This window comes from Lethenteron reissneri, chromosome 46 (genome assembly GCF_015708825.2).
Source record: "Lethenteron reissneri isolate LAM-NWPU_2019-01 chromosome 46, ASM1570882v1, whole genome shotgun sequence".
Taxonomy (NCBI): Eukaryota; Metazoa; Chordata; class Hyperoartia; order Petromyzontiformes; family Petromyzontidae; genus Lethenteron; species Lethenteron reissneri.
In genome coordinates this window covers 2,593,932-2,604,461 of record NC_083824.1, presented here as the reverse complement: position 1 = coordinate 2,604,461, position 10,530 = coordinate 2,593,932, and the positions used below count along the sequence as shown (strand labels likewise).

General features: G+C 48.8%; 1 protein-coding gene across 2 annotated transcripts in view; it reads right to left on the bottom strand.

The window, feature by feature from the left end:
- Positions 1 to 2,593: 2,593 nt before the first annotated feature.
- Positions 2,594 to 10,530, bottom strand: part of LOC133354101 (intermembrane lipid transfer protein VPS13C-like) — a 126,246-nt gene continuing 118,309 nt past the window's right edge. For both annotated transcript variants that reach the window (XM_061570674.1, XM_061570675.1), the window contains one exon: positions 2,594 to 8,901. In XM_061570674.1, the coding sequence (XP_061426658.1) occupies positions 8,809 to 8,901 (93 nt within the window). In that variant the 3' untranslated portion in view covers positions 2,594 to 8,808. The remainder of the gene's footprint in view (positions 8,902 to 10,530) is intronic.

Below are 10,530 nucleotides of genomic sequence, written 5' to 3'. Positions count from 1 at the left end.
GTGGGGGGGCAACACTGCCCCGTACAGATGGAAACAGATGGAGATTAGTTCCCCGCTTGCTGTACCGACTTGGGGGAGCCAGGGAATGGTGCAATGGGGCTTAACACGAAGCGGGCTTTCGCTACCAATATCCATGAGGTTTCTGTTTGGGTTAAATCGCGTAAATGTGTCGTTAAACCCACCACCACCCGACACAGCTAACGAGTAAGGTTTGTCACGTCCGTTACTAGTTCATCACAATGGTGTGTTTGAGAGGAAACCGACAACATTTACAATTCGAGTCCGACGTTTCGCCAGTAATTACAACCAGCATAATCAGACAGTTAACGTTAAGGGAGTTTCACAGCCTGTGTGTGGATCCATTAGACCAGGGGTGTCCAAACTTTTTGCAAAGAGGGCCACATTTGATAAAGTGAAGATGCCCGGGGGCCAATAGTTCCTTCTGACATTTTTTTAACCACAAAAGTTGCGTGGAAATACACACTGTTATAAAACATTTTCATTGTCACAATTACCTTCATTTTTCAAATGACAATGTAACCAAATATAAGCCACTCAGGCAGACGTAAACAACTCTAAAAACGCAATTCTGCCTTTCATTCAATCAGATAACATTGAACAAACTGTATAGAATACCTTAAATTTCCATGAGTTTTATGATGTATTTATTTTTCGATTTAAAGCTTTCGTGACTGCAGGGATTCATCTTCTTGGTTCTTTCGGTAAAGTCACGTAGAAGGGAAGTAATAAAATAGTTAGTTTTTTACGTGTTGTTTAGTAACTGCAGCTACATACTATTAACATTCCTTCCCTTTGTTAATGCGATCCCCATCCCCTCCCTTTGATGCTGCTAATCCTGCATAATGCACGGGCATAATATGACTTTGAAACCCCCCGCCCACCTCCTACGCATTTCCCATAAATATGCTAAATTCCTCTTGATATGCAAATTATTTTGTCAAGGCGCTCTTCTTCGCCCCTCCAACCCAGCTTAAATATACGCTCCAAGCTTGGTGGTGTTTCATTCTTCACCTGAGGACGGCTGCTTGCGTTGTGGCCGAAACGTCTTGAGAATTATTTTATTGTTTTATTTTTATTATTTTATTACTTCCCTTCTACGTGACTTTACCGAAAGAACCAAGAAGATGTATTTATTCTGACAGAGCTGGCGAGCCATAAATAACACATTATAAGACCGAAGCTGCGGGCCGTATGAAATCTGCCCGCGGGCCGTGATTGGCCCGCGGGCCGGACTTTGGACATACCTGCATTAGACCATCCTTGTGCATCCACAATGCTGGATTAGAGGCCCACATGCCATCCACCAAGGCTTGGTTTAAATGGTCTGAATAAAATTCATACTGGAATGCAATTTATCCAGAAAGGCCTCATCGAGTTTCAAGACCCAGAAGGGTTCTGTATTGGTTTTTGCGTGGCCAATTCCACTAATGAGTTTGTTTTGCCCAAATCCTTATTTTGCCTGGCAATGGTTAAGGCTTGAATGCTTAATACTTAGGGCTATCTTGGAATGAACACCATTAGTAATAGCTATTTGGCAGAAACCCAATAACAGATGTAGTTAAATATGTATTTACAGCTCATTGTCAATACACTTCAGGATGAAAGCCTCCGATGATCTGGAGGTCATTTCGGTTGCTTGACCATACTTCACCACACTGGTAAGTATGTATGTTGAACTTTTTTTGCACCGTACGTAGCCTACCATGCCAATCGGAGGTGCGGTGTAAGGACGAGGCACAAAAAACAATGAAAGAAATCAGTTTTCAATCTGGATTTTAAAAGTTCCGGTTAGTGATGGGTTGTCGGCAGTGGAACCAGTTTTAGTTAAAAAGTTGTGACAATAGTAATCGGTGGGTTTTTTTTTCAGGCCAAATCATCAAGCTGTGGCCTGTGAATCGCTGCTGTGTTGTCTGGAGGTGTAGGCAAGAGCCATTAGCAGTGGAGTTAATCACAATGCATTGCTAAAGTGTGGAATAAATGGGCACCCACTTATTCCTGAAAAGTAACAGGTAATGAATGCAACATGTGTGTGTATATAGCCCATAGAGCATTACAAACACATGCCTGCGGAGGGAGCTGGTAGGAACGTTGGGTTGCTCGGTCAATGGCCAGGGTCAACGGCGGCGTGGTGTATTCCGCAAATATGGCCGACTGTGAGGGCGGGCACAAGCCGGCGTGAGTAGGTTAAACGTTGAGTTTTATAAGGGCACCACGGGGTGACCAGCCCCTCCCCACCCAGCCCCACCCCTCCCACCCCCCACCCAGCCCCACCCTCCCCACCCAGCCCCTCCCCACCCAGTCCCACCCCCCACCCAGTCCCACCCTCCACACCCAGCCCCTCCCCTCCCTCCCCACCCAGCCCCTCCCCTCCCTCCCCACCCAGCCCCTCCCCACCCAGCCCCTCCCACCCCCCACCCAGCCCCTCCCCACCCTCCCCACCCAGCCCCTCCCTACCCTCCCATTTTTGGATGCACGACGGACGGACGGACACAATAATCCCCACAACTAAGCCCATATCATGCAATGCCGCTGAGAATAGTGCTGACCAACAAAGTGCCACGTTTGATTCCGATCTCTTTCTCCGTTCAGTTTAATTTTCTCAGTATTTGTTTTTTTTCACGCCACTTGTGGGAGACGGCCCAACATTCGCGGGCGTCCGTTCCCCATCCACGACACCCAATCTCGCACTGCCATCACCTCGCCGTTCACTCAGCGTGGCCACCACCGTCAACAAGCAGCTGGCGGAGCCCCCCCCCCCCCCCCCCCCCACGTTTCCGCGTCTTCAATTCATTTTTAGCACCCAACTTGAAATTTCGCGGAGAAAGCTGCAAACCTTTTACATGGGATTAATCATTATTCATTTAACGTGCCTTGATTATACAAGGTCTCCGACATCCAATTCGCCGGGCCGGCAATGCTTTCCTGGGTCGCCGAATACGTCCCGCGGTGTCACCTGGCGAGAGGTGGGATAGGATCAGGACGTGGCCGTGCGCGCTGTGCAAACGAGGCCCGTGCGGCCGACAGCGACCGTCTCCCTTGCCCTTCGAGGCTGCCCTCCGAGGTCACGCAGGACAAGGACAGATGCAATTGGCCACCGATCAATTCTACCCGGGCGACGAATTTAAAGCTCATTAACGGCACGGATCAAAGGGCAGCCAAGGTGGGGGGGGGGGGGGGGGTTTGGGGTAACCCCCCCACCCTGCGCTCTGATCCACAGTCCCCACCGCCGATGGGCACCGGGAACACACACGCACACTGCAGAGCGCTGCGTGTAGGCCACGTGCGTCGCTCGCAACAGCTAACCATGTACTTCGGCACGCTGATACTATTATCTCCAGAGGGCTGCGTACATGCCCTCTGGAAGGAGGCATTGTGGCTGCGGGAAATGTGTTTTTATTTTACTTTCCATGCAAAATTGGCACCACATTGCTGACTAGCAATGTCCAGCCCACGACCTCAAATGCCTAAAGCTAGTGGACAGACTGGGCTTAACTAGGATATAGAGACATGGTCACTTGATGGACCTCTGGGATACCCTAACGGGAAGGCGTGTAATGATTTCTTCCCCCAGTGATATGATGAATTGTCACAATTCGATTCAAGAATCAATTCTTTTTGTCTCGTATTTACATTTTGATTAGTTTCCTTTTCTATTTTCCATCTCATGTATAGGGTGTTGTCTGCGGCATTATCGTAAATATAACAGGAGTATGTCATTTAAAAAAAATCAATGCACTGTTAAATTCCTACTACAGTACTAAGTAATGAAGGGTGATTTTAATTGTTGAAAAAATGCAACCGAGACCCTACAGATTAATGTTTTAAATGGCATTTGCGTAATTAAATATTGGCTGTACTTAAACGTGTGGCCTGTTAAATAATAAACTAGTGGTGAACATGCTCCCCGGCAAGCCTCGCCGAGTCTTAAAGGCTGTTACAAGGATCCTGCATTAGGATCTTTGGCTCATTCCTTTCGTGTTTGTCTCGTGAGAGGAAACCGGAATATCTGGAGAAAACCCACGCGCACAAGGGCGATCAAGCTCAATACAGATGCCATCCACAGACTCGATCCAGCGAGTGGACAAAATCTGTACTCAACCCATTGCCGTACTGCCATCTCCTGGCTCATCGCAGCACTTGCGGTGACATTCCTCTATATTAATGTATGGTGGTCACACCCATCCAAGCGTTAACCAAGCTAAAACCTCCTTGGATTGAGAACTCCTGAGATTGGATGCATTCAGGGGGATTTGGTGAAAAGGCAAATCGATGCTGCTGGCCCGATGTTATTGACAAGCGTAATCTACGAATACCTTGAAGCCGCAAAAAAATTAGGTTGTGTCAACAAATGCTACTGGAAACCATTAATCTGGAAAGTCCATTGGCCCATTGATTGAATGTAATTTCCTTGTGCTGAATAACTTACCCTGCTGGATCAGCTTGCACCCCAATGTTGTTTTAGATACATACCCAAGATGCCTCGCTCCCGACTCGCTGGGCACCGCGGTGGCAGGGACGTGAACTCCCTCGCCTGCTATGCAGCAGGCCGTGGGTTCGATCCCAAACGCGACGCCTGTATATTTGGAGTTTGCATGTTCTCCACGTGGTCGCGTGGATTTTTCCTCCACATGTAGAAATATCCTTTTAGAGTATTTGACTGCTATAAATTTCCACATAAGCCACTTTATTGGGCTATCATTTGTGAACAGGGTGCTTCTGAAAAATAACTATATAGTAGCTCAGTGAGCCTTACCTGATAACATAAAAAAAAGTTTTTAGTTTTTTAGTGTACCGAGGGCCGAGTCTCAAGGGTGATTTATTTCCACGGCAGAATGAGAACCGGGCTCTTCTGTCTCAGTTCCCGGCCAGGGCTGCGAGGCATGATGCTCGGTGTGTAAACGACTCACCCTTGCCAGGTGGTTGGATGAAATGTCGCTATTCTTGATTTTATTCAAGATTCTATGCAATTCGCCTTTGCTTCTACGGTCTCCTTTGTACTATTTGTTAGTTTTTTCTGTCCTGTTTCTGCATTTTACTTGTTCCATTATTTCATACACATTATCCGCAACATTTGTCTTTGTGATTCTTGCACATGCAATTTAATGTATACATCGTGAGCCATAAGAATCGATATTCGTCAACTGCATCGTTCCACCAAAAGCGGAAAGGGGTGACACACGTCCCCCGTCTGAGCAGTTTTAAGAAAGCTCAAACACGGCGACCAACTCTTACGAATCCTAACATTGTGCCGCATCTCAACGCCACGCAAAGGAAACATAACACCGGCAAGACTTTACAGCGAACGCGACAATAATACAAATTACGGCGTGTGAATGGCCAAGTAGACTAGTGCAATGTAATGTACGTGCTTGAAAACAACACTCCCCCTCCCCCCTTCAAAAGAAAGGCTCCAATTCGCACGCGCAAACGTAAACCAAATAATTGACCTCCACAATCCCAGTCCTCAAGGACGACCACAGGGTGCTCAAGCCTTCTGGAGTCTCTATTGGAATCAAAAACATGGCCAGTCAGTGGTTTCTAACCGAGCATTGTGACGACGCTTATCTCCCGGGAGCCCTGAGCCAATTTGTGGAGATTCCACGTTCCGATGGCAGGTTGCGAGTCTATCCTTAGGGCAACCACTGCTGACTTCCCTACAAAGCGGTGCAACATTTTTTTATTGATCCTGGAGGGACGATGGGCCGAGCAAACCTCAACCAGGATTTGAACTCGCAACCTTCTGATTGAGCCGTTTGCTCTACTGCCGAGCCAGCTGGCCGGATTAGTCGTTTCATTTGGACAAGCGAATGACACTCAGAAGTGCAACCACTGTGGTGGTCCCAAAGGGACTGTTTTTCAGTTTTCAGACGAGTACGTGGAGTATATATGTATGCGACATTCGATTTGGCATGCAGCCTGTTATGTAAACCAGAGGGCCCTCTCACTGCAGGGAGCCTTCATCTCCCTTCGAGAGAACCTCAAAAGTCACCCCGGCTAAGTGGTGGGGTGTGACTACACAGTCCATGGGCCTAGACATGAATAATGTAATAAGAGTGTGTGGTTGCAATCATGCGATGCCATTCTTCTATGGCAAGGACGGCCAAACTTCCAGCCATATGAGCCGCAAACCACGTGGCCGAGAGTCACAAGACGCACGACCACGTGGGGCGGTCACGTCGGGTGGTGATCGGCCAGTGCGCTCGCGGGCTGGTTGGCTGTAGAGTTTCAAATTAATAAATCTGCGGGAGCGCCTCGGAAGTAATCGCGTCTGGCTCCGCCGCCACAGGGACGAGTGGCCTCGGCCACTCCGGCATCCGCAGAATTTTCTGAAGTGAAAAGTTACAAATTAGTTGTGTCTCTACGGAGCCGCACTGGAGCTGCCTGGGAGCTGCGTGCAGATCGCAATCGACGCTCTGGCCGCCCCTGTTCGATTGTACGAGCTGCATCAACAAATCGTGAAATGGAGTAAAGCTTAGTTGTCGTCGATTATAACAGGATTTGAAAAAAGCTAATTTTCTTAGGTTATGCGGAGTTATGACTGAGCGGAAATGGGCCGACAACTTTACCATCCAAACTAAGGCGAGACTGGTCGCTGGCTACATCAGAGCAGCGGCAGAGACTGAAGTGTCAGGCGTCCTCGTGAACGAACACGGCCGAATCAGAATCCCGCCGACAAAAACTCATCAAATTTACCAACAAAATCGCAGCCATCCATTTGGAAACCAGCTGGCGGCATAACGACACTCCCATAGTCGCGCCAGGCGTCTAATTTTATGACAGTTAAGAGTAAACGGTGGCATCAAGGCCGCGCTTGGGCAGGTTAGGAATTGGGCAAAATTCAGCAGGGAGTTGGGTGAGACCCAGCTCGCGTGCCGTGAGTCGTAAATGACCGAAGTGGCGAGGGCCCCACCTGCCGGGATAAGAGCACACATTAAGTGCGCTATGCCACCCCGAACAATCTGAAAAATGGAACGCTCGATACCGCGGATGCTCTGCGGGCGCAGCAGCAGGTCTCCGTGATTGTGGCTCTGCGTGAGCCAAATCTCGGCACAGTGCCTTGGCAAAGGAGTGCAATCGGTACACTTCTTTAAAAATTTAACGGCTTTAAAAAGTGAAGTTGTTTTTTTACTAGAAGAGTTGCCTAAAACGTTTCTTCTTTCTGCTACCAGAAAAAAAATGTAAACCGTGCAGAGATAAATACAAAAAACATACTGCAATGACGAGCGAGTGCTGTATGAAACCCAAGGCGATATTAAATCCGAGCCATTTGAACGAGCAACATGAGCCCCCCACAAGTTAGCCTCAATAAAACACTAAAATTCGCACGCAGATTATTAATGGTGTCGATTCTTACTCAGCGTAATGGTATAAAAATGCTCTGCAAGAAAGTGTGTACCCTCTGACTATTTGGAGTGATCCTTTGTCAAAGCACATGTTATTATTATGCACACATCAGTCTTGCTGGCATTGCAGAACATTCCACTTTCCATTGGACAGCAGCACTCAGTGTGGTGCCACCCCTGGTACGAAACGCTTAACCGATATAACTCACTCAAACACAAGTCTCTCCAACAGAGCTGCAGGTACAAATTAAAAAAACCAGCTGGTGGCAAAAAATGCTCAACCCGCTGCCATCGGATCCATCAATCACCACCCACGCAGCTCTGAACAACTGGGTAAGACTGTGCGCATGACAGTACATTTTAATACCACAATGTCCATTGCATACGTCTCTGTGAAATGATGGGACACATTACACGGGGCGGGAGTGGCCAATAGATGCAACGGGGCTTCGACTCTCCTTCGCTCCTGCTGCCCTCCCTTGCCTCTAACAGAGGCAACCTTCGCAGGTGAACCGGTCCGTGGAGCCCTAATCCACTCCAGCTTTGAATTCCAGCCACTCGGGCCTATCATTCACCTTATGCATCAAAGGGGTGAGTGGTCGTTGGTGAGCATGAGCAGACTGGACTGGAGTCAGGAAACTGAAGTCTAGCAAATCTCATATGAGGGCAGCAGCAGCAGCAGCCTACAAATGGCTCTGTTGAGCCTGGGGTGCAAAGCAAGACCACACATTCCTGAAGTAATGGGCAGAATATGAACAATAATCACACACATCCAATGGTTTTCATCAGCCAATCTCTATCTGCATCTTTCTGCGGTGTGCTCGGTGGCAGTACAGAACGTACAAGAAGCAACACAGGGTTCGACTCGCATGCATGGCTAGCCGCTGGCAAAATAAACGTCGACTCAAAATCTTACGTGCCGAGAGTAGCGGCACAAGGTTGGGTAACGTTAGCGAGGCAGCGCCGGGCCCCACGGGGCGTTGAAGAGGAGGGCGGCAGGGTGGGTAGGAAGCACTTGGGTGTGCGTGTGTGTGCGTGCGCGCGTGTGCGCGCGTGTGTGCGTGTGTGCGCGTGTGTGTGTGTGTGTGCGAGAGGGGCGGCGCCATCTTGTTGAGTCTCCATCTTCTGCTACGCAAGGGGACGGCTGTTGAGTTACTGGGGGCCACACCGAGCGGTGCTGCTCGCCGCGCGTTTTAAAAGAGCAAACCAACCACACCCTCGCAGTCCGGCCTGCGCCCCAGCGTTAGTTTGCGTGGCGGTGGCCAAGAGGGCAACAGCGGAAGAGGCTGACGATGGGGGGGGGGTCACGCGAGACGAGCGCAGGGTGGAGGAGGCGTGGCTCAAGACGGTAAGAGACGCGCCAAGCATCTTCCTCCTCCTCTGGCACAGGACACCTTCCTCGACTGCTGCATGCCACGCAGAGTAAGCGCGTGCACAGACTGGCCTAGTCGCTGCCGTCTGGATTGTCCTCGGAGGAATTCAGGAAGCGCTGCTCCTTCCATTTTCGGTGCGCCTCTTCCAGCTTTTTCAGCATTTCCTGTTGTGGGAGGAGAGCAGGGGGTGAGACAAGGGCTCGCGAGAGCAGTGGTTCTCACCCGGCGATAAGCGGACCCTAGGGGGTACGTGCAATGGCGGAGCCAGAATTTTCAGGTAGGGGGGACAACCCCTCCAGCAATTAAAAATGATAGGAGTCGTTACTAAGTAAGAACTTGTCCTAGATTTGAAGCTTTCGTGACTGCAAGGATTCATATTCTTAGGTTGTTTCGGTAAAGTCACGTAGGTAAAACATCAAAATTAATGAAAATAAAATAAAACAAAAAATCACGACGTTTCGGAGGCAACACAAGTCTCCGTCTTTAGGTGGGACCGTCACAGCCGAATTAGCTGCATCAAGTGAGGCAATGATTCAAGATGTAGTCCCTTATAAGCAAGTTGAAGGGGGGGGGGGGAGGAGAGGGGGGGGGAGCTCATCAGAATGTGGTAGCCAATGAATGGAAACGTATCGGGAGGGAGGGGGGGCGGGGCTCAAAGACAGCACGGAGTGCTCAACACATGCGGCAGAGAGGGGGAGGGGAGGCCTGATACACATGATAGACAAAAGAACGAAAATGCCCCTGTTTATACCAATGCTGGCTGAACAATGAAGAGAGTACTGTTAAAAAATAACTGGGGATGTTAACACTCGGTAAAGCAAAGTAAAATAGTGCCTGTTACTTTGCTTTACCGAGTGTTAACATCCCCAGTTATTTAATATAGTGCCTGTCAGGCACTATTTTACTTTGCTTTACCGAGTGTTAACATCCCCAGTTATTTAATATAGTGCCTGTCAGGCACTATTTTACTTTGCTTTACCGAGTGTTAACATCCCCAGTTATTTAATATAGTGCCTGTCAGGCACTATTTTACTTTGCTTTACCGAGTGTTAACATCCCCAGTTATTTTTTAACAGTACTCTCTTCATTGTTCAGCCAGCATTGGTATAAACAGGGGCATTTTCGTTCTTTTGTCTATCATGTGTATCAGGCCTCCCCTCCCCCTCTCTGCCGCATGTGTTGAGCACTCCGTGCTGTCTTTGAGCCCCGCCCCCCTCCCTCCCGATACGTTTCCATTCATTGGCTACCACATTCTGATGAGCTCCCCCCCCCTCTCCTCCCCCCCCCCCCCCTTCAACTTGCTTATAAGGGACTACATCTTGAATCATTGCCTCACTTGATGCAGCTAATTCGGCTGTGACGGTCCCACCTGATGACGGAGACTTGTGTTGCCTCCGAAACGTCGTGATTTTTTGTTTTATTTTATTTTATTTGCATTAATTTTGATGTTTTACCTACGTGACTTTACCGAAAAAACCTAAGAATAAGAACTTGTCCCTTGCTCTTTATTCGACGCGTGTGCGGTGATGGCGCAGCCATCGATCGAGGGTCGAATTGGAACCGTGTGTGATCAGCATCGCGCTCGCTGAAGGTAGGTAAATGCCTTCAGGGTAGTCGTGTACTATATTATGCAACTGCGCACAATTCTGTGAGTCACTTATAACTGCTTTGCCGTTACTTATTGCCAATTAAGGACTCAGACTATTGTCCTATCATCTCATAGAGTCCCTGGCACATAATAATATGCTACACAGTGGCAGTGGGGTTCGCAAAATTCCGATTTATTACTAATA